Source organism: Branchiostoma belcheri, unplaced genomic scaffold, assembly GCF_001625305.1.
Source record: "Branchiostoma belcheri isolate BF01 breed outbred unplaced genomic scaffold, Haploidv18h27 scaffold3, whole genome shotgun sequence".
Taxonomy (NCBI): Eukaryota; Metazoa; Chordata; class Leptocardii; order Amphioxiformes; family Branchiostomatidae; genus Branchiostoma; species Branchiostoma belcheri.
Window position 1 is genome coordinate 6,259,998 of NW_017803909.1, and position 22,402 is coordinate 6,282,399.

General features: G+C 41.4%; 3 protein-coding genes, 1 long non-coding RNA gene and 1 other non-coding gene across 5 annotated transcripts; 4 read left to right on the forward strand and 1 right to left on the reverse strand.

Annotated features, from left to right (window-relative positions):
* The first annotated feature begins 3,365 nt into the window (after positions 1-3,365).
* Positions 3,366-6,709, forward strand: LOC109473564 (2,4-dienoyl-CoA reductase, mitochondrial-like). The gene is made up of 9 exons (XM_019773460.1): positions 3,366-3,463; positions 4,069-4,274; positions 4,640-4,831; positions 5,145-5,245; positions 5,416-5,515; positions 5,727-5,799; positions 6,079-6,225; positions 6,376-6,438; positions 6,581-6,709. The coding sequence occupies exons 1-9, from the start codon at positions 3,398-3,400 to the stop codon at positions 6,638-6,640; spliced, it is 1,008 nt and encodes a 335-aa protein (XP_019629019.1). The 5' UTR covers positions 3,366-3,397; the 3' UTR covers positions 6,641-6,709.
* A 115-nt stretch (positions 6,710-6,824) lies between these two features.
* Positions 6,825-15,855, reverse strand: LOC109473575 (probable ATP-dependent RNA helicase DHX35). Its single transcript, XM_019773477.1, has 29 exons — positions 15,659-15,855; positions 15,197-15,324; positions 14,882-14,974; positions 14,338-14,415; positions 13,888-13,992; positions 13,664-13,725; positions 13,359-13,428; positions 13,059-13,118; positions 12,798-12,841; positions 12,473-12,541; positions 12,247-12,343; positions 11,999-12,030; positions 11,583-11,673; positions 11,416-11,454; positions 11,152-11,209; positions 10,937-10,990; positions 10,451-10,549; positions 10,256-10,304; positions 9,693-9,768; positions 9,384-9,438; positions 9,167-9,262; positions 8,898-8,992; positions 8,585-8,662; positions 8,304-8,352; positions 8,116-8,196; positions 7,865-7,946; positions 7,610-7,739; positions 7,189-7,242; positions 6,825-7,000 (listed from the first exon to the last, which is right to left on the reverse strand). The coding sequence occupies exons 1-29, from the start codon at positions 15,690-15,692 to the stop codon at positions 6,962-6,964; spliced, it is 2,097 nt and encodes a 698-aa protein (XP_019629036.1). The 5' UTR covers positions 15,693-15,855; the 3' UTR covers positions 6,825-6,961.
* A 402-nt stretch (positions 15,856-16,257) lies between these two features.
* On the forward strand, positions 16,258-18,208 carry LOC109473559 (migration and invasion-inhibitory protein-like). Its single transcript, XM_019773453.1, has 3 exons — positions 16,258-17,322; positions 17,436-17,581; positions 17,739-18,208. Exons 1-3 carry the CDS (start codon positions 16,450-16,452, stop codon positions 18,157-18,159), a joined length of 1,440 nt encoding a protein of 479 aa, XP_019629012.1. The 5' UTR covers positions 16,258-16,449; the 3' UTR covers positions 18,160-18,208.
* Positions 18,209-18,709: 501 nt separating this feature from the next.
* On the forward strand, positions 18,710-18,781 carry Trnae-cuc. Its single transcript has one exon. It is a non-coding gene; the product is annotated as a tRNA-Glu (tRNA).
* Positions 18,782-18,953: 172 nt separating this feature from the next.
* Positions 18,954-22,355, forward strand: LOC109473581. The gene is made up of 2 exons (XR_002140430.1): positions 18,954-19,302; positions 21,447-22,355. It is a non-coding gene; the product is annotated as an uncharacterized LOC109473581 (long non-coding RNA).
* Positions 22,356-22,402: the final 47 nt, after the last annotated feature.

The window sequence follows — 22,402 nt, forward strand, 5'->3', positions numbered from 1 at the left end:
CATGTGCACCCCACTTCAGTCCGCTTGTCAGCGTGACGCCCAGATACGGATGGATTTTTGTGGTTGCTAAAGCCTGACCACAAAACTGGTAGCTAGTTGCATGTGGTGTTCGTTTGTTTGTTATGTGCATAATGTAGCATTTTTCGGGATTAAACTGCATGAGCCATTTGCTTTGCCATTCTTCCAGGGTGTTCAGGTCTTTTTGGAGAAGTTGTGAGTCGGTCTGTGTAGAAAGCTCTACATACAATAGACAGTCATCGGCAAATAACCTCACATTTGAGTCAAGCTGATCTGGTAGGTCATTTATATACAAGAGAAAGAGCAATGGCCCCAGGACGGTTCCTTGAGGGACCCCAGACGCTACTTTAACTGGAGCCGACGCCTTCCCTTCAACCACTACTGTTTGCTCCCTTTTGGTCAGGAAAGCCTTTAACCAATTGAGGAATAAGGAGCGGTGACAGAGGGTCAGGCAAGAGTCTTCACTTCTTCATCAGTCAGCAGCCACCAGTAACTATACAGACATTAGAAGTTATACACTTGTCTCAAATAAAGTAAATAGTAGGTTGAATGCAGAATTCAGATTTTTCTCACCTGAGAGTCATCTTTGGTCTTCAAATCACCTTGTCTAGTTCAATCTTCTCTTGTCAGGTTTACGAAGAATTTACCACTACTGCATCAGTCAGCAGCCACCTAACTATTCAGAAATTAGAAGTTACACACTTGCCTCAAATAACATCAAATAGCTGTAGTTAAAATGCAGAATTGGCATTTCTTACCTGATATTCCTCTTTGCTCTTCAAACCAGCTGGCCTGGTCCAATCTTTCTTGTCAGGTTCAGACAGTAGTCCTCACTCCTGTATAAGTCAGGAGCCACCTAACTATGCAGATGTTAAATGTTACACACTTGTTTCAAATAATACCAAATAAATGATAGGTAAAATGCAGAATTGGAATTTTTCTTACCTGATATTCCTCTTCAGTCATCAAATCATCTGGTCTGGTCCAGTCTGTCCTGTCAGGTTCAGACAGAAGTCCTCACTACTGCATCAGTCATCACTTAACTAAGATACAGAAATTAGAAGTTAGACACTTGTCTCAAATAATAAAAACTAGCAATGCGCACACACACACCTTAAATATCTTAACTTTAAAACAAACACATGTGTCAAACCTCCACGAAAACTCTACATAAATGTAATGACCTTAAAAATGGGGATAGACACAACAATAAAATAAATCAACCCCCTTCAACTCGAAACTTTACGTGGAATACGAAAAAACTTGCACAAAATGTTTTGAAAACAACAATATCACACGGGACGAGGAAGTGTTTCTTCTCTTCAAGAGTCACAAGAGTGTGGAACTCTCTTTCCCAGGAAGCAGTGTCCAGCAAATCAGTAAATGAGTTCAAGAACCATATTGCACACGAGTGGAAGAATCACCAGGATATGTACAACTACACCTTTACGTACTGAACACATGAGAAGAATTGCTACCGCCGAAACTACCCGAAGTGCGGTCTCATTACCCACACAGGGTACCTATTGACCGGCTACAGGTGAGAAATACAGGTGAGAAATACAGGTGAGAAAACAGGAATTGCTACCGTCAAGCATATGTTTGCACGAGAAATACTTGGACTTGGTCATTACTCTTTACTGAATTACTCTAAAAAGGAAACGAACAAGCTTTTAAATTATACATAATACGCGGTGCAGATGATAATGAAGAACGAAAGTATGATGAACTCGACATAACTAGTTTCAAACGTTTTGTATCGTATTCATTTCGGCGCCTTGAAACTTAGAGGACGCCATTTTGTTTACGCAAATTTTTGGCGGGATCATCAAAAATAATTATGTATCGTTACACGGCCACATTCCAACAGGTGTTTTGAACCACGTGGAGATAAAAGAGAGAAAATAGTTTGGTCAATGCAGAATTTCAAATACAAATATAACCTCAAAACGCTGACCAACTGACTAAAAAGACATGCACATACATTTAACACTCTACAAGTGCACCACACATTGAAAATGTTGTTGAAAACGCGGCAACTTGATGGGCTTTTCTAAGCCTGTGTAAAATTAGAAACGGTCGCTGCCTAGTACAGAAATAGTTCATTTCTTACGGAATATGTTGACATGTTCGTACTAGTTGCTAAGGAATAATGTCAGGCAAACAATGTACTGGCTTACCTGCAACAATAAATGAAGTCGTCTCCATACCACGCAAACGTTACTCTTCCCAACTGTCTCGCCATTTTTGTCTTCTCCAAAATTCGCCAGGTCAGGAAATCCGCATTTTCTCCTCAAAACATCACCAGAACGGCACAAATCCACAGCACAAACTCCCAGACATTCTGCTGCACACTTATTAAGACATTCTATCGACGAAAACGTCTGAAAGCACCCAGAAAGTTGTGAAAAAATCAGCCCAGAGTATTCCCGTCGTACGAAATCGCCATTTTGACGGACCATACCAAACTTGTTTCTACACAGGTGTGCAGAACGGCCGTGCATAATTAATGTGAAGTTGATAATCTAATTATGACGACCAATGACGGCCCGTTTCGGTGCCAGGCACTTACATGTCGGAGAAGGACGATTAGATTATCTAATTACGAGGGATACTAACGTTGATCTCAATCTCGGTAAAAAAATGGGTAAAAATGCAGCTACAGGGTACCTTTAAATTAGTATTTCTATCATCACAAATAAACGTTTTTCAAGAACAAGCTGTTATGTGGCCACAGTATGAAACATAACACTCTTGCCCAATTTTCTTATTCATCTAATTTTCGCGGTTTATTCCGTGGTAGAATAAACACTTTCCCCATACAGGCAAACCTGTCCTTGGTGCTGAACACCTTCCCCACACAGGCAAACCTGTCCTTGGTGCTGAACACCTTCCCCACACAGGTAAACCTGTCCTTGGTGCTGAACACATTCCCCACACAGGCAAACCTGTCCTTGGTGCTGAACACCTTCCACACACAGGCAAACCTGTCCTTGGTGCTGAACACTAGCTATCCACACACAAGCAAACCTGTCCTTGGTGCTGAACACCTTCCACACACAGGCACCCCTTACTAGACCTGACTAGTAAGGGGTGAAGGTGCTCAAGCTACCGACCTCCATCCACATCACAAACCAGCTGCAGTTGGATGGGCCTTCTAAAGCGCCGCCTAGTGACCGTCCAAAGTACTGCAGTTACAGTCACAATCATGCTGCGCTTGACCTCGACGTCGATCTACGGTAGTCCTCTCAAAGCGATGCCCAGTGACGGTGGACTGTACAGAAATAATATTTTCCATCTCCAAAATGTTCCTCAGACAAAGAAAGTTTTCTTTTCGACAGGTAAATAGGTGAAAGGTCATGACCTCCGTGACAGCAAGATGGCGGGGCGTTTGTACTTGGGTGTTCGACTCGGGAGCCGGTTTACGGGCCTCACAGGTCCCCAGGTCGGTTTGACTGCTGTATACGGGATAGGGATTGTGTGGTTGGGGATGCGTATTTGTGTGGGAAAGATGGTAAACATTGTTTGGTTTACTGAGAGAGGTATACAAATAAAAACACGACTACTTCGGGGGAGGGGGGCGGTGTTGCGGCTGTGTCCTGACCTAGTACTAGTAGTATATGTAGTAGAGTTGCTACCTGGAGTACATGTATGCGTTTCTGTCTTAAAGACAAGAACTAGGTGTAAGAAAGTCTCGTCTCTTCAAAGTTATACCATAAAAAAGCTAGCTCCCTTTGATGAAGAGAACCACACAAATTGGTACAAATGTACTCAAATCGGTGCAAATGTTCCAGTATGCAGTGTCCCTGCTTCAAGTAGTATAACCACCTAACCTTGATTAAAATAATGTTTAAAGAATTTTTGAGAAATGAAGATTTGGCACCTGAACAATCAGATAAACCTACACTCCCTACTTTCACCTTGTGCCCCCTGAGTTCCCTAATTCTATGGTTGTCCTAGGTGTTTTCAAGTTCAACCTTTCGTCATGTGTATGTATGAACTATGTTATGTCAAATTATAAAGATGTTTTTGCCTCTCTCACTTCCACAGTGCCAGGCCAGGTTTTCCACCTCAGCCCAGAGAACGGCTGACCGTCCCGATGTGTCCAGGTTCTTCCCGGTGCTCGGCAGCCCCATGCTGCCCCCGGGGACGTTTGACGGGAAGGTCGCGTTCATCACAGGCGGGGGAACCGGCCTCGGGAAGGGGATGGCGGCCATGTTGTCTTCCCTCGGGGCAAAGGTCGCCATATCCAGTAGGTAAGTAACGGTCTTGTTCCCAGGGTAGTTCAGATGGTAGGACCCAGGGAAGAAAAAGGCAAACCCTAAGGCCTCGGGAAAAAATGTTGTGTTTCCTGTTTTAGTCCTGAAAAAAATTAGGGTCACTATTATTAGTAGTATTCTTTAAAGATTTGGGCTATCTTTAGTGATCCAACTCATACAATACAGTACTGGATAATACAGTTTAACATACAAGAATCAGATGTTCTTTTCTGTGGCAAATGAATTATAATATAAAAATGAGCTTTCACTGTAGTTCTTTTGGTTTAAACTGGAGCCTATATATTGTCATTCCACGATGGTGTTCTCTACATTTCTCTTAAATTCTCCATTAAAACGTGTAGGAAGCTGGAGGTGTTGCAGAAGACAGCAGACGAGATCTCAGGACAGACCGGGAACGCGGTGCTGCCCCTGCAGGCTGACGTGAGAGACCCCGCAGCGGTGACGTCTGCGGTGGATACCCTGGTCGCAGAGTTTGGTCTGCCCCACGTGGTCATCAACAACGCAGCTGGAAACTTCATCTCACCAACAGAGAGGTTGTTTTTTTAGTATCGCCATACTGACTTAATTTTATGGGAGGACATCCTCTGAAGACCCCCAAACTAGTGTGAAGAAGCGAATAAAAAAATTTCAGCAAATAAAAAATACTTCTAAACCACAGGAATACAAAGCTGGGATTGTGAATTTGCAGTAGTACATAGCAACTTTCATGTGCACATGCTGGCCTTTTGCGACATTTATGAGTCAGCGCTGTACTGAGTTATTGAGTTCCGCGCAGTTGTACACTATATTTAAAACTTTGCAGAAATCCTTGAATAACTGTTGCCCTCTTCTTCTGTCTTCATTCAGATTGTCCCCGAATGCATGGAAAACCATCATTGACATTGTGCTAAATGGTACAGCCTATGTCACACTGGATGTCGGCAAGAGACTTATACAAGCTAACCAAGGTACTACTTTAATAACCATTGTAAAATCTTGGTTAAATACATAAATGTACATGTACGTTTTGCTATCTGGTAAATTTAGATTTCCCTGCTATTCTTTATTGTAAGTTTCCTACATTATGTATTTTATACTATACTGTACTGAATTGAGTTTGGTACCCTCCACGCTACAGGAGCAGCTTTCCTGTCCATCCTTGCCACATACACACAACACGGCTCAGGGTTTGTAGTGCCCAGTGCAGCAGCGAAGGCTGGGGTGGAGGCCCTCACACAGTAAGGACTTACAAACATATAACACTGGTCATTTCCTTGCTGCAATGATCATGTATTTAGAACATTACGACCCATCAAATGCCCCAAAAGAGTTGGTATAGGATCAAGAGGATCCATCTTCCTTAGATCTGACTTGTGCAGGTAGCATTTGTCTGGTGCAGGCAGTTATCCCCACCAAAGCCCTGATTCCTCCACCCACTGCATCATACAGGTCACTGTCTTCAGAGTGGGGTCGGTACGGCATGAGGTTTAACGCCATCGCACCAGGACCAATCAAGACCAAGGTAATTAAAACTGAACACCACTAGATTCCTTACAACTACTTTTTTATGCTGGATATGTTCTCTCACATTGTGAAAATAGAAAAATTATGATCTGAAATTTATTGATTTGTATGAAACTGTGACCATTAGCAAGGAAAACGGGTAACAAATGACAGATATAGTTATAACTTCTGGTAGTCAGTAGTCACAGACCTTCACTTTTTCTTAAGAGATAACAGACGATAAACTGTGTAATGAGAGTTTAAATGAATTCCCAATGTGTCTTGTGTACACACACAGGGTGCCTTCAGCCGCCTGGACCCCTCTGGGCGGTTTGAGAAGGCTTTCATGTCCCGGATCCCGACCGGCCGGCTGGGGGAGGTGGCAGAGTTCACTAACCTCGCTGCCTACATGGTCAGCGACTACGCAAGCTGGATGTCAGGAGAGGTACGCATGGACTTTGTCTGATGTTCTTTGTAATGTGTTGTAATGTTTCACTGAAAAATTGACTTGTGAGCCACCCTCAGGCTCTAGGAAATAGAATTATAGATACAAGAAAAAGAAGTTAAGAAATATGTCTTGGCCATATTTCTGCAGGTTGTGACATTTGACGGAGGAGAGCTTCCAAATGCAGCAGGGATGTTCAATGATCTCCGACGAGTAAGTTATTTGCTGTCATCAGTCATTGTTTAGTCATCTATTCATTTATGTCATGTTTTCCTCCAGCCCTGTTTTCATTTTGGCTTGAAGATGTCAGAGAACCAAGAAATAAATTGCCTACATGATGTCTCCTCCCACCCAGGTGTCCAAGGAGGAGTGGGACATGATGGAGAAGATGATCAGGTCAACAAAAGGTTCTTAGACGTGGAAATGGTCAAGTCAAGACTGCTGAGACAGGCTGGTTCAATGGGACCTAAAGATCTTCACAACAGCAACAATTTTGGAGAAATATTTATATAACAGTTATATATGTATGTTACAGTACAGTATAAGAAGAATATAAAGAATACTTTCAATTGCCTGCATATGCAAGCACACACAACCCAGGAATTTTTTCTGTTCTTTATTTTTACAAAAATATAATACACAGGGATTAGACTGAGTCCTCCATTGTCAACAATTTGCCGTTGATTCCCTTCCTTAAAGCCCAGTGATACCTTACGTATGAATGCTTTGGGTACTCTCACTCCAACCTGGCTCTTTTTGCTGCAAGTTCTCTTTCCTAGATATAAGAAAAATGTAATAAGTTAGACAAAGAAATCTTCCTTTTTCACTAGAATTGAATCACACAAGCTGTATAAATAAATATCCTGATGACCATTACAGTACTGTTGCCAACAGAGTACAAATGAACAGCTACAAATCTAGACTGCTGTATTTCAATCAGTGTGTCAAACAAAAGTTGCTCACCGTTCCATATTCATAGTAGTGTGGAGCTAACTCATACAGCCAACTTGGGTCAATCTGCAGACAAGAGAGAGCGGGGGGGATGTCATGAGAAGTCTTCTAATAATGTATGAGATATAAAGATTTGCCTTCAATAACTGCAATGTATAGGTGTTAGTATGTACAATCAAACAACCTCTGTCATTATTACACCTCATCAATTGAATACTGCTGAACTGAGAGATCAATAATTTGAATAAAGAAACTCTTAGTCTGAGGGAAAACTTGTACATGTACAAACAATTTAAGGGAGAGAAGAGTCAATTCTTTCTCCCAGCCCTCTGTTTTCATATTTTTCCCTTTAATTTTAAAATCTAGGAAAATGTAGGAAAGAAATGAGTGTGGCTTCAGAGAGAAGTTTGCATGATTGACATCTGTCACTCACCACAGTTACGTCTCTCATGAACTGTTTGGAGGTGTGGAGAACCTCGTTGAACACGACCCAGAGCGGAGGCTTTTCCCTGTACAGACAGGAGTTGGGGTGGATGTGGAGCTCGTGGTCATCTCGCACAGTCCTGTAAGGGGGAAGTAGAGTATGTTTGGTCAGAAAGTAAACCTATGCAATTATTAAGTAACACTGGAGATATGCTCATTCAAATTAAAGTTTCCAAAGTTTTCGTGTTAGACTTTTATGGCTTACCTGTAGACACCAGTAGGATGAAACCTGGCAGCATTAGCAAAGAATCCTGACACTATACATCGACAGACTGGGTCAACATCCCCTGCAATTAAAGCAAGAAGTTGTCTCAATAAGTAAAATCCTCACTCACGCTCACTCAGTCCCATAGCTGTTCCTTTATTCCCTTCTGGAGGACTAAAAATTGAAAATGTGATTAAATGTGGACTCTGAAATGTAATAATGTCCAGGACAACTTTTCGAGAGTAACTCACCTTCAGATGAGTTCATGGGGACGTCAAACTTCACCAGCAGTTTTCTCAGCTGCTCACGAATCATCGTGGCTCTCACCAGTCCTGACAGGCAGGTAAAAAATTATGGTATAGTTGTATGGCAGTTTTAAAGGTTGAACAATACAGAAACAGATACAGCCAAGTTACTAAATGTAGAGAGTCTTTCTCACCTTTGTAATGCAGAAAGTACTGCTGACACCAACGGGAGCTCTTCTTGTTCTGTGAAAATGGAAGCAAAGCAGGACATGATGTTTGGATGATGGTGACTGGTTTATTATTCACATAAACATACAGGTAAAAAGTCTGTGGCAGCCTAAGAGACTGAATTGCCGACTTTTTACAATTTAAAATCTTGAAGAATATTATCGTACATGTACTTACTTTGTGCTACGCCTTGAAGTGGCTTAAACCAGTTACTTGATACTAACAAAAGTCAAACAGTACATTGTACCTTGATGAAGGCCTCGTAGACATTCAGCATAGTGATTAAGTCTCCCTCCTCCACAGCAAACTTGTGGTGAGCTCTTAGCTGTACAGGGTGTACAAAAAAACAGCAGAAACTTTAATTGTCACCGAAACAAACAAGGATGTTATAATAGACACAGTACTCCTGGAAACTGTGAAAAACAGTCTACAAATTCAGATTGCTGTAAATAATTAGTCAAAGAGACTGTCTCTTTCAGCATACATGTACTAGTATATGTACTCAGGAAGATTTGCACATTTTGATACCAGCTGTATCAACTAAATCTGTTCTAACTTACTGCTTCAATTTTCCGGTTAGAAGGGTGAACAAAGATGTTCTGGACTTGCAGCACTGCAGCGATGGTAAGAATTTCCTCTGAGCATCCAAACTTTCCTGGATAAGAAAATACAGGTAGCAGTTCTGAGGATTATGGCAATGTGAACAATTGGGAATCACAGAAATATACAGAAACACACTGATATAAAAACGATACGTCACTACAAATTCATCATGCTCAATATTAATACTTAATACAATGACTGGATACATGAGATTTTTAAAACTCACCTGACTCCAGCAGCATTTTGGCAAACATGGGACTGAGAGGGAACTCTGCCATGTTGGAACCAAGTGGTCTGGTCAAGTCACCATCTTTGTCTAATGCTGTAATAAAATAAGACAGATTGGTTATCAATCATTTTTTTGAAACACATGTAGATATCAAAAACAATACTTCAGGATGCATTTGACAAATGTTACATTTCACAGTTTCTGTGGTACATACCCCCAAGTGCATACAGGACTTCCAATCCTCTAATAACAATCTGAGCTGGCGGAGACTGAAACAAGACAATAGTCAGTACATGTATAGATCTGTATATATGTAAGCATTTGGGGAGTTTACACATAGGCATACACATCTGTATACTGGTTCATAGTATTACATGTGTCCTGAATGATGCAAGTATACTGTATACATCGTAATTTTTTTTCAAAGTTAGAAAAAGATTAAGCCAGCAAATCTGAGAACCAACAAATTGGAGTGGCTAGAATTAAGAATCTCTAGCAAACAACACCAAGCTGCTTCACTCACAGAGAGAAAGTTGAATCTGAGGATGTTATCAATGCCCAGAGCCTTCAGCTGCAGGATCACAAAGGCAAAGTTGCTCCTGTGTGGAAGGAAGCCTGGGATCAGTATAGTCATTCAAAAATGGTTCTTAGATTTTGAAGTAAAAATCGAGCATGACAATATAAAACAACAATAGAAAAGTAACATTTGCAAAGCAAATGCATAATGTTGACCTTTGCATATGGTCTGCTCTGTTAATTCTTACTCAAACACATTCATATATATGGTGACAGGAGTCCCTCCTACTATAAAATTGCAACATGATGTAACCCAACACCAGTTACCATGGTGACAGACGGTCTGGTTCAGATCATTGATCAGGTCAATGTTTGGAACAATAGAAGAAACAGAGCAAAAACAATATGTTTACCTTCAGTAAACAAAAAACTTAATGTTTTCTTCAGTAAACATACATAGAGGGCTGGGAGGTATTTGACTAAATTGTATTAAACAGTGTAATGACTCCCTAAAAACGTATGTACTGAACATTGTCTAGCTATCTCTTCATGACAAAACATTAGTCTCACCTTTGCATTTCTGGGACTGTGTTGGTCTTCAGTTTGTGGAAATCTTCCTCTAAGGAATAAAACACAAAGATGCCATCAAAATCACAGACACATCATCATCCAAGTACCAACAAATCAAATAAGTGGGTTAACCTTATACATTATTAATAATGTATTAGCAGTAACATGGAAAATACTGTTATTGTTGACACATACCTGTGTAGAGTCTGAAGACCTTGCCTGAGCGCACCCTTCCAGCCCGCCCCGCCCGCTGGCCAGCTGACGCCTGGGAGACCGGCGTGATCACAAGGGATTCTGGGAACAGTTACAACATCTCTGAGTTATTCAGACTGTAAATAAATTTCTCAAGATTGGTAAATTTAGAGATTAATGAATTGCTTGTTCCTTCACAAAGACTGGAGCTGAACAGATGAACTTTCAAATTAAGGTATACAGCTGATACTTTTTTCTTGCACAACCCGTACTGTATCTTGCCTGCTTACGTTTCGATGTCTATCAGACACCTTCCTCAGAGCTTCTGACTGGAGTTCTGCTTCTCGCTGCTATTTATTTTCGGAAGGTACATACAGCTGTTTGTACACATGGCATTTGGAGCATGCTATACAAACCAAGCTGCCAGTCTAATATCATAATTGGCAATCATATCAGAGGTAAGAAATAAAGAACTTCATATTGTCTTACCTACTCCAGACTGGGGGTTGTAGGCCCTCAACTTCACAAAGCCACAGTCAACAACTGGAAGGGAAGATTTAAAACATTGTTACATCATCCTCTTCATGAATCTAACAGTTAACAAATGCATGGATGGAATTATGTAATTATTGAAGGAATAGATGAAAAATGAGGATGACTTGTTGTTTTCTGTGCTGTGTTCTTGATAAGGTGTTGCTACTCACCATACACAATGCCATTGATAGTGATGGAGGCTTCAGCAATGTTTGTGGCAACAACAACCTGTGAGGTTTAACAAAATTACCAGATTTATTTCATCAGATTCGTTGCTACACAAAGATCTTTTGAACATTTTTCTTATTGGCTACGCCACAAAGAAGCCAAAGGAAGACACACCAATTTAATAGCACAAGAAAGGAAATACTAGTAAACTATACCATGCCCCCCCCCCCCAAATAATAATAACACTTAACATGACAAAGACTCACCTTCCTGGTAGATTGCGACACTCTTTCAAAGACTTTCAGCTGGAGAAAAGAGTTGAACAAAAGAGCTCATTAAGTGAGCCTAAATTGTAGCCAGCAAGATTCAGCCACACTAATGCAATGGTTGTTGAAGGTCTGTTTGGCTTGGAGTATGATTTGGTAAGTCTAACCTGTTCTCCAGGGGGAAGGGCTGCGTACATGGGGAGAACTCTCATCTTCATTCTCCTCTCACCCTGTCTCCTGCTGGAGCGGTTGTACTCACTAAAAATGAAAATAAGGAAATTACAACAACTAGAGAAAATATCACATACTGGTACTGTATCTGTATCGGCATAGCCGGTATAACCGCCCTTCGGCGTAACACACCAGCTACTGTACGGTAGGTATGGGGCAAAGTATGAAACACACAGAGCTATCAATATGGACTAGTGCCTGGATATAATGTGACATGAGGAAGAAGTCAAATGTACTTGCACAACTACTGGTATGTAGCCAAAGTACTAATGAAATGCCACCCTATACACCATATGGTGTGGGAAGGACTTTTATAACAACTTGTATATGTTAATATACAACATATACTTACATGAGGTCTGACACCACAGAATCCACCTCTTCCTGAAAAACATTTACATTCAATACTGGAAAATTTTATAAATCAGATGTAATTAATACATACATGTACAGTACATTTCTTACAATAATGCATGAATTTGAAAATACAATTTTGACATGAAACCATTACCAACAATACACGGAACACTTAACCTTGCGATTAAGAAGCAGCATTGCTAACTACTACATCACTGACAGATGACAGTACTGGTGACTCACTTGTCCTGTAAGAAAAGCCAGAATGTCTCCTGGTCTCTCTCCCTCATGGATCTTCACTATGGTTTCTACTGTGGCCTTGGCGTAATCTGGAACTGGACTGGAGACAGGAAAAAATATTCATTTACATTGTGGTACATACAATATCATGGTCATTAGGAGGACAGCAAGGCAGAGTTATACCTTTAAGTCCATATTTTTCTGTACATGCCATGAGAAATACCCTTACCTTTCTCTGTAGTAGATACTGACTGGGAAGGCTCTACCTTCTATGGACAATATTCGAGCTGTGTCGAAACTGGAAAAAAGAATTTATATCAGAATCTACCAGTATATCACCCTTAAATGCAAGTTGGCCAATATTCATTTAAGCTACATTTTTGCTTTAAAATGGGGAGAGGAGAAAGACCCAAATACCATGTACAGGTAGCATAGTCTGTATCGAATAACCCACTTTAGGTAACAAACTAGTTTTGCTGGCATTTTCTATGCATTTTATTTTGTATGTCCCCCATAGAATTCAAAGGATCAGTGTTGGGGCTGAACAGTCTTACCTTTCCAGATCAGAAACATTCTTGTTGAAGAAATCCCTGAAGGCCTGACATGATAAAGATGAAACCAGGTTTGTAAGGTAGCAAGTAAGAAACTTTCAAGCTCAAGTCAAACATTACACTTACAATGTAGAAGAAGAAGCACACTCCAACTTTATGTAATGGATGACATCTACATGTACAAGGTAACTTTGTGTGTTGATTCGTGAAAACTTCGTTCATCAGAAAATCAAAGAATGGAAGAGAGTAAAATTAGCCAGGTACTTCTGCGTCCAGTGTGGCTGATGAGACAATGATCCGTAGGTCTTCTCTCTTCTTCTGAATCTGAATAGAAGGAAAAAAACAGGGCATTACAGCTTAGTCAATGTCTTAACTTTGTTGTAACCAAAGACCATAATGGTACACAGATTCCACATAGCAATTTCAAACAGAAAGTGCACAAGTTGTTGGTCTGAGAAGAAGAGAAAATAGTGTTAATTTTTTTTATACAATCTCCAGGTCTTTCCTTCACAAATTTGAAGCCTGAAGCTGAGCAAAGAAAAGAAAAAGACAATCCTACATTACCTTCTTCAGCAGACCAATGATGATGTCAGTGTGTAGGGTTCTCTCATGAGCCTCATCCAACATCAAAATACTGCAAAACAAAACAAACTTGTGTTGCTGTTCAATGTGTAACAGTGGGGGGTTTATAGGTGCTACCAACTGACCCAGCCGATGGGTCTAGACCTTTTCAGCCGAGTGGTTAGAGTGTCTGCCTGTGGACTGGTGCCCGGGACCAGTGCGTTTTTATCTGTGTCTACCGTTTTTTACAAATGTATATACTTTATTTACATTGGTGTATTTACTTGTTTGATTTTGTTGTTGTTTACCTGTACTTCCTGAGGAGTGGATCAGCCATCATCTCCCGTACCAACATGCCGTCGGTCAGGAACTGCAGAACAACAACAGCAACATCAGAGACAACACATTTCACAAGGTCACACCAATTCAATTCCTTGGTTCCCATGTACATAAATGGTATTTTTCATATCTCCATACAGATGAAATTTTCAGCTAATACTATATGTACACATAGAAAAGGAGGAGACTGTACCTTGATTTTGGTAGTTTCTGGATCAATGCGGTTGTCAAACCGGATGGAATAGCCGACCTCATGGCCCAGGACTGCACCCCTCTCTTCTGCCACTCGATTGGCCACCTGGTGAGACAAGATACAGCTTAGGCCCATCACACACACGATACTTTGAAGCACCCTTCATGACCTGAGGAAGCTTAAATTTTTGTCCACTGAGGAGGACAGAATGGTTGAAAGTTTTATTGGTCCAGAGAAGCAAATTCTGTCCAGGGATAAAAGGATGGACAATGGAGAGAGCCATGATCATGAAGAAATATGACTGTGTCTTAACTCACACACACCAGTACCAGTGGACTAGCCCCCTGCTGTAGTGATTGCACGACTGTGTGGCCCAAGGGCTACTAGAAACAGAGTTGGCCACCACCTAATATGCGACCATGGGAGGACTTTAACTTTAACTTAACTCACTGTAGTACAGGCTACCCTCCTGGGCTGGGTCACTCCAATCACATGACCCTCTGCTCCCCAGCCAGCCTCCAGTAAGTACTGCACAGGAACATCATCATTGTCATTTTTATCAACTACTATTAACAAAAATATGGAAATATTAAAGGAAGGACCTAAAAGCGCTCAAAGGAGGAAGGCCTCTACCTTGGCATTATAAGTTTCCCATATTTATGTTTACCAAAGGAAAACATACTGTTTTTGCTCTGTTTCTTCTTCAGTTAAAAACACTGACCTGGTCAATGACCTGAACCAGACCGTCTGTCACCATGGTAACTGATATTGCAATTTTACAGTAGGAGGAATTTAGACTCCTGTCACCATATATGTGAATGTGTTTGAGTAAGAATTAACAGAGCAGACCATATGCAAAGGTAAAGATTATGTATTTGCTTTGGAAATGATACCTTTCTAGTTTGTAGTAGTATTCATATGCTTGTATTGTGGGCCAAAGGTATTTGAAATCCATTCATTATGTACAGACTAGAAAGTGCCAAACACGCTGTACCTGTGGGATCTGTGTGCTCTTGCCACAGCCTGTCTCTCCTACAATCACCACAGTCTGGTACCTCTCCACCAGGTACAGGATCTGGTTACGATACTGGAGAAGAGAAGGAGTCATAAGCATCAGTGCTCTTACATCTGAATTATAAGTGTTATCTATATTAAATACATTGCCGAGCCTGAAAGTGCTCTTGTATAACTCATGTTTGTTGCAATCTATTCAAAGATAAAGGCACAAAATGACTGGTTAAATAAGTAAATTGATTTATTCTTGTTAAAATCATGTTTACACAAATGTAAGGTAATTTGTCAGTCTTACCCCAAAGACAGGTAGCCTCTGTCTCTGCTGCTGGATGGACAGTGAAGCGTTAGGGTTGTAGACAACAGCCTCACCACTCCCCTCACTCACCTGGTCCCTCTCCTCATGAACACCTGGGGCTTCTGTACCTGTTCAGGTGGGGAAACAATATTTTACATCTCTGTTTAAGTTTAAGAATCAAGAAGTTATGACAAAATTTAAATTGTTCTCTAACTCAAGTAAATACTGAATTTTTTTTCAGTTGGATAACAGTTTGCAGTTTCTCATAATATATCTTACCATCTCAGATGAACTTAAATGCTAATCAAGAGGTTTTTTGTTGTCATTGCTTTTGCATTCAAACTTATGAACTTTTTAGAGAAATCATGTAGCATAGATGAATAACCAACACATCGAAGACTAATGCATGATTTAGATAGATGTAGATCTCATCAGATACCTCTGGACCACATAAAGACTCACCAGGTTTCCAAAACTTGGGAACAAACTTGGCCATGGCAGAATCTATCCGTTGGGCTCTGATTTTTCTTCCTCAGCAAGTAGACAATCTCAGCAGTTGGGGAAAAAACCTGCAACATGTAGACTTCAGACTTATTTCTTTACATGGTTAGTCCATTACATAAGAACTGTAAGTAAATCATTCATTCCAAATTGTATAAATATGACAATAGATTGCAAAATATACAAATTGCTTGGTGGAGCATAGACAGCGATTTAAATTTACATAATTGGTCAACCATGGCCCGTGTTAATAGTGCTGTGCTCTGATAAACCATTTTTGTCTAAAAGCGCGTTTCAGGTGATGAGAGTATAATTTTTTTGAGAGCACGGAACTACTGTTCAGAACCCCTTGCCCCCCTCCCCCACCAAAAGAGAGTCTGCAAAAGTCAATACGCTAGGATCTCAGGATAGACAAGGCCAGGACAATTTGTCACCGAGGCACGCATATAGTTATGCAGTAATTTGTGCAGAAATAAAAACCGTTAAGCTAACGGTTATCTGTAAACCTCGAAATAAATAACAAGTAAATAACTCGTGTTTACCTCAGGGCGCCGCCATTTTATTTTTGAGCCGGAAATTTCGCGCTGCATCATGGGAGTAAGGATCGGTTTCAAAAATAATTTGAAAGATGGCGGAAACTTGAGGAAGGAAGCTTCGCATGAAGCAGACAAAACGCACGCTTGCGACGAGTCATTGTCCTGTTTATAGCGATCAGTGATAGTTGGAAGTTTTTAAAGGTGTTAGAGGTAAGTATGGCTGAGTTTCCGGCAGAATTGGACGATCTGCGGTACGAAAACCAACTCCTGATCAAGAAGCTTCGGAATCGGCAAGCCGCCGTCAAGGAGTCGCTAAAACTCGTCAAGGCGTCTTCTGGAAGTCAGAAACGTCCAAGAGACACTTACAAGGTGACAATCCACAAGCCGGGAGACATCTTAGACGTCAAGAATGTGGAAAATCTTCCCAAGGAGGCGCGAAGTCCCGACCACAAGAAGACGAGGGTCGTTGATCCTGCTGGAGTCGACAGACAACCAGCCAGGCTGAGAGTGCGGACTCCCAAGAAAGTGACGTTTGTAGATGAAGTCCCCAGGCAAGAAGGAGAACTTCAAGAACTACAACGAGTGGAGAAGCTGCCAAGGTTTCAGTCAACTCCTTTAGGAAGAGAGTTAGGAAATGTCTTCACAACTGCGACTCAAGAAGCTGATGAGGCCACCTTTCCCACAGGTGAGTCAACCAGACACCTGTCATCAAGACACCAGGCAGGTCAAGAGTCGACTTTCCAAGAACCAACCACCCCTCACCTGTACGACGAAGGAAACAGCCGCAGGGCCAAGGAGATGGCTAAGAAGCCTGCCTCCATCCTCAGGACACCAGTGAAGAGGAGAACTGTGGTTGGAGGAGGCAGTAACCGTGGTAACCAGTCGGCCATGACGGTGGGAGAGCTACAGGCCAAGGGGAGGGAGGACGACCAGCCTCTGCTGGGCTATGATTGGATCGCTGGGCTGCTGGACAATGACGTTTCCTCGCTGGACCGTTCTGAGGGGTTCTTTGAGGAACTGCGGGAATTCCGGCGGGTGAACCGGGAGGAGTGTGAGCACAAAGCACACCTGGAGGTCAAGACACCACAGGTAAGCTTGGACCCATCATCTGTAGGTTCCACCTGCTGGGCTGGAATATATTTTATTTTTCTGGAAATTCCTTGAAACCAAATAAGCAAACTAATGTTGATTTCCCTCCCCAGTTCAGACGACACAAGTCTCCACTAGCCCCCGCAGGAGCCTCGGATGACACCCATGACTGTGTCCACAGCTACAGGCTGAACTCCAGGCTCTTCCCAACCCCCATGCACAGCAACTTTGCTGGCGACAGTGAATGTGCCATCTGCAAGTAAGTCATGTTGGTCACCCTATTAGATTCTTGAAACCTTTTGTGCATTTTATGGCATTGATTGCATTGATACACAGCCATGTAATGATGTAACAGTTAGTACGCTTCCCCTGCAGATGGCATGAGATGCCTAACCATGTTCTTACTATAACCTTAGGTCCACAAGAGCAGGCGAAGAGACGTTGGAATCTCCCGCTTACGTCCGTGTGAGCGTCCCTCGATCCTCGTTGGTGAACTCCCTCCGTGTCAAACCTCACCGGCGGCGGAGCTTTGACCCCTCGGACACCGTTGGCCTGTCGGGACACACCCTCGCTGGCTGGCAAAACTCCTGTCCGTCCACCATCCCAGCTGCTTCCAACCTGGACCTGAAGAGCTCTGTACGCTTCCAGCCAGGGGTGAGCTCTACAGGTGTGTCTGTTAACACAAACATGAGCGTGGCGTCCAGAACTCGCTCGGGTGCCAGCAGGACCAGGGAACTGTTGAACACCTCCCACGCCATGAGATATAGCCTACAGGTGTTGGAACAGGAGAGAACCAAGAACAAAGCAGCTCACTCCACTGAATACCCTGCACTGTAGGGTCAACAACACTTCTTCTCACAAGCATGTTAACGTCAATAAACTTTTTCTTTGTCACGTCAACATCCATTTGCAAATTGTCATCTTTTATAAATGATCCTCCTAGGCTAGTGCACGTCTATTTTCGACCACTGCTGTCGCCCTTCCGTCCCCCTTCCAAACTATGAAGATAATGTTAGATGTTATTGCACACTTTAAGAATGTCAATGCTAATTTTAATCAACGTAGGACAAGTATTGCACCTTTTCAATCAGTCCACATTGTTGTATGTGGCCATAAATTGTCATGAACACTATGTCTGCAGGCAGAGTAGTACAGTAGCGCCGCCAAGCGATCAGTAGTAAAATTACATTTCCTGTCCAAAACAGCCGTTTCAACGCAGCACAATCACGCAGAAATACACATTATAGACAGACTAATACGACTTTATGTCATCAGTCTATAACAATAACCTTTTTTTAGTCCTATTAATCTTCCATGAATGAAAACTTAATGTACTAGGTAAATGTAGGTACATAGAGGTGTAATCGCTCCCTCGTTATCACGCAACTCCCATATGGTCTAGTGGTTAGGATTTGGCGCTCTCACCGCCAAGGCCCGGGTTCGATTCCCGGTGTGGGAATGCAATATTTTTCCACAATTAATTTTTTTACTTGTACATTTTCTTTCTTTTTTACTACACGTATGATTGTGAAATTAATGTAAATTATTTCTTTTATCCCCTTGAGTTTTTTTTGAGTTGGCACTATAGCTTCGAACCTGTCATAGGACTCAATATAATACACTAAGCGTGCGAAGCGTCACGTCTAGACGTCTTCTACACAAGAGACAATGGTAACGAATGAGAGTCACTAATGATGTTATTTTATGTAATGTAGAATGAGTTCTGCGTAACAGATAGGCAACAAAGACAGGAAGTAAATCAGTGTTTGATGTTATCCAACGCTCCTTATCCTGTACTGCTTTGATATTCAATTTTCTTTAGTTGTAAAGGGGTTGGGGCAGATCACTACAACACGAGCATCCCGCGAAGTAAGCGGGTCACTCGAGGGCGACCTGTACCCCCTAAAAAATTCTTCTAGCAACTGAGCTAGGAGCCGGTCGTCACCCCGGCTCGTTATTTTCCTTACTCATTAGTTTAAGGTGGTCCAGAAGGATAGCTGAGGCATATTTAGAAATACTACGAACTCTATCTGATATGGTAGTCTTTTGGGTCTATTTTTATAATTTTCTTTCGTCTTGTCACTATGGCCACATTTTGGCCGCCAAATTGACCGCCAAATTGTGCATTTTTTTCACGCTCCAGCCAGGCCCCAGTGGGGGTGTGCACATTATTTTTAAAAGCTACTCCGCCGCTCGACCAATCAGGCTCGCTGGTCATTACGTAAACTGAGAGCTTCACTTTCATAATTTTTGGGAAGGGAAAAGACACTGGAAAAGAGAGTTTTACTGAGCGTTTGATGTCAGTTGTTTGCAAAACGTTTTGGGTAAAAACCTGCCAAATGCAAAGAATAATAATTTTCTGAAAACACAAGCCGTTTCCATTGTTTATCACACTTCGTATCGGCAAAATGTTGTCAAGTTGCAACACACAACCAGAGATATGCAGCCACACAAATCACCAAAAACGCCAGAAATAATCTGACAACTTCCTATATAAAAACATTCGACTGCCAAAAGAAACGAAGCTGTCTGCTTTAAGCCACAAGTTAGATCTTGGTTTAGTTATGAGCGGCCTGGCGGACCGGGTCACTGCATGCATAAAGAGCCGCGTTTGCTAGTTCATACTCGGCCGTCATTATGCGGCGTTATCCTTTGTGTTCTTTCATGATTTTCACAGATAACTCATTAAGTAATTTTCTACCGAATAAAAACGCGTCTCTACCGGTGCACTGTCTTATTATTCTGAGTTTGTATCGACTGCAACACGTTTGTAACTACTAAACGTTAACGTTACGTTCTAGTGAACAGACATGATAAGAACTACTAGTAATTTTTATAAAATCTACGTTTTTATTAAAAAATACGATACTTACATAATCTTACGGTAACTGCTAACAATAATCTTTTACGATTTACAGCATACAGCAAATAGTAGCCGCTTACAAAAAAAATCAGTTCCAACAGATTTACAGAGATAGTCCGTACTTTTCAGATAGAACATAGAACGTCGTGCGTGAAAATTATTTCCACAAGTCTGGGACAACGTGCAACGTAAATTCACATAATCAACAAAATTATACTCGCTCATAATCCCATACCACGTCCAGGCAAGCTTTTTTTCCAGGGCTATCTACTCCGGTATCGCGCGATAACTTTTCAGTGTTGCGATCTTGCTGATCGTCAATCTCCTCTGGGGGTAGGCCTAAAAAACAAGTCCGTAACTCCAGAATACCCCGGCAGATTTTCTCCAATAAGGTCTCAGAATAGTCCATAAACCTTCATCTGCAAATCTCCGTAGGATACGGCCGTGAAAAAGATCGTCTACCGGCCCAAATGCTGGCGCAAAGCGCACAGCTTTCTCCGCTCGTAAACAAGCCACGCCATCCGCCATTTTGGGTGAGTCACGTGACCCCTACTCGCGCGAAATCTTAGCGTTCTTTTTGGCTGTTCTTTTTACTGGACATATCCCCGGCCTGTTTTTCCAAATAGCGCCGCAGTAAGCTAAATACAGCGTGCTGACAGGCCAATGACCCATTTTTCGGTGGGAGGGATGGGCGCCCTTGGAATGGCGACAAAAAATTGGCGATTTCGGCTCTTTCGGGCTTCAAAATGGACATTATGTAACCCCTACGACATATACAGCATTTTAAGAATGAAACTGTGGAAAAAATGTTCATGGAAAGAGACAAAAAGGTGGTATTTTTTGAAAGATAAGCTTATAAACTAAAATCGTATGCGAGGCCGACACACTGCGCCGCTTTATATGTTGGGGAGGAGTGCTGGCGCATGGCACTGTTGACATTTACGAAAAAAAATTCATAAAAAATCAACACTTTGAGATATTAAAAAATGCTCGCATACGTTTGTTGCTATTACTAGTGTGTGCCTTTCAACAAAATATGGTGAATAAAAACCAAAGCGCTGGCCAGAAAAATTGATTTTTCTAAAAAGGGGGCGTGGCTCATAACTCGAGATGACGTCATGATTACGTCATCAAAATTTGCATAAATTATCATCTTGCACTAAGGTACTCACACAAAAAAAATCAATGACCATAGGTAATCCTAAGTAGTATTTTTAGGATGTCCCCAAAGTCCTCAGCCACCCTTCCATACCACCTTAAGGCATGAAGATTGCGCAATCGCCAATAGTAATAGCAACCTTTGTGATGTCTACAACGTTTGTGGTTTATAGTATGTTCTTCGTAGCTGCACTGACGGGGATAGCTCTTACTGTAAACTACACCACATTCTCAAGTGTAATGTTTTCGTTTATTCTGTTTGTTATAATCTGATATAGCACGAAGTGGAATGTAAAATTTCTCATCTTGAAGTGTAAAGCTATGGACTCATTAACATAATTTATGTATTGTGACATCATTGCCTAGGTATGCTAAAGTAGACAGGTACAGCACAACTATTCACATATCAACCATGAAATACTCATGTTTTGGTATTTTGTGTAACAATTTTGTGTAAATACTACGAACAAAGAAAACACAGTGAAAACATGAAAGACATTTAAAAGAGTTTTTACTAATTTATTGGTTATTTCACGGAGACATTTTATAATGAGATGGGAGCAGCAATGTGTGGCCAGCGGTACATGTCGGCACACTCGGGAACGGTTAACAACTTATACATTTGGTGATGCCTTCAACAGCTGTTACACTTGCATGAGAGCATGTTTCTGTTGGAAACACTAAAACAAGTTCTAACTTTCCATGACCTCATCCATTGTTTGGTCACGCTGTATATTATGGTAATTGCAGATTCCTTGAGTTTTGATCCTTTGTTTGATCAAAAGTTTGAGTTTTGACCAACCATGTTATATCTTACCCCATACATCTCATAAAAAAGATCAGCTCTGAACACCTAAGGACTCAATTTACTCCAAGAAACGTTGATAAACATATAGTTATGTATGTTCAGGAAAACATAATATCAATACATGATAGAGTTGTCCCTACACATTTTGCATTTGCATTTGCAAGATGAGATAACACTACTGGTTTACACCTTTTTTCCTATCACTCAATCACAAAAAAGTAAACTGTGAAAGAGAACCAAGTATCAGGATA

Coding starts and splice junctions, on each gene's coding strand:
- LOC109473564 (XM_019773460.1), top strand. CDS start 3,398: ATGGCGGGGCGTTTGTACTTGGGTGTTCGACTCGGGAGCCGGTTTACG. Junction 3,464..4,068: donor CGGGCCTCACAGGTCCCCAG/GTCGGTTTGACT, acceptor TCACTTCCACAG/TGCCAGGCCAGGTTTTCCAC. Junction 5,800..6,078: donor CAGGACCAATCAAGACCAAG/GTAATTAAAACT, acceptor GTACACACACAG/GGTGCCTTCAGCCGCCTGGA.
- LOC109473575 (XM_019773477.1), bottom strand. CDS start 15,692: ATGGCCAAGTTTGTTCCCAAGTTTTGGAAACCTG. Junction 13,993..14,337: donor GGAGGGTAGCCTGTACTACA/GTGAGTTAAGTT, acceptor TTGTCTCACCAG/GTGGCCAATCGAGTGGCAGA. Junction 8,197..8,303: donor GTACTTTCTGCATTACAAAG/GTGAGAAAGACT, acceptor CCTGCCTGTCAG/GACTGGTGAGAGCCACGATG.
- LOC109473559 (XM_019773453.1), top strand. CDS start 16,450: ATGGCTGAGTTTCCGGCAGAATTGGACGATCTGCGGTACGAAAACCAA. Junction 17,323..17,435: donor TGGAGGTCAAGACACCACAG/GTAAGCTTGGAC, acceptor TTCCCTCCCCAG/TTCAGACGACACAAGTCTCC. Junction 17,582..17,738: donor AGTGAATGTGCCATCTGCAA/GTAAGTCATGTT, acceptor CTATAACCTTAG/GTCCACAAGAGCAGGCGAAG.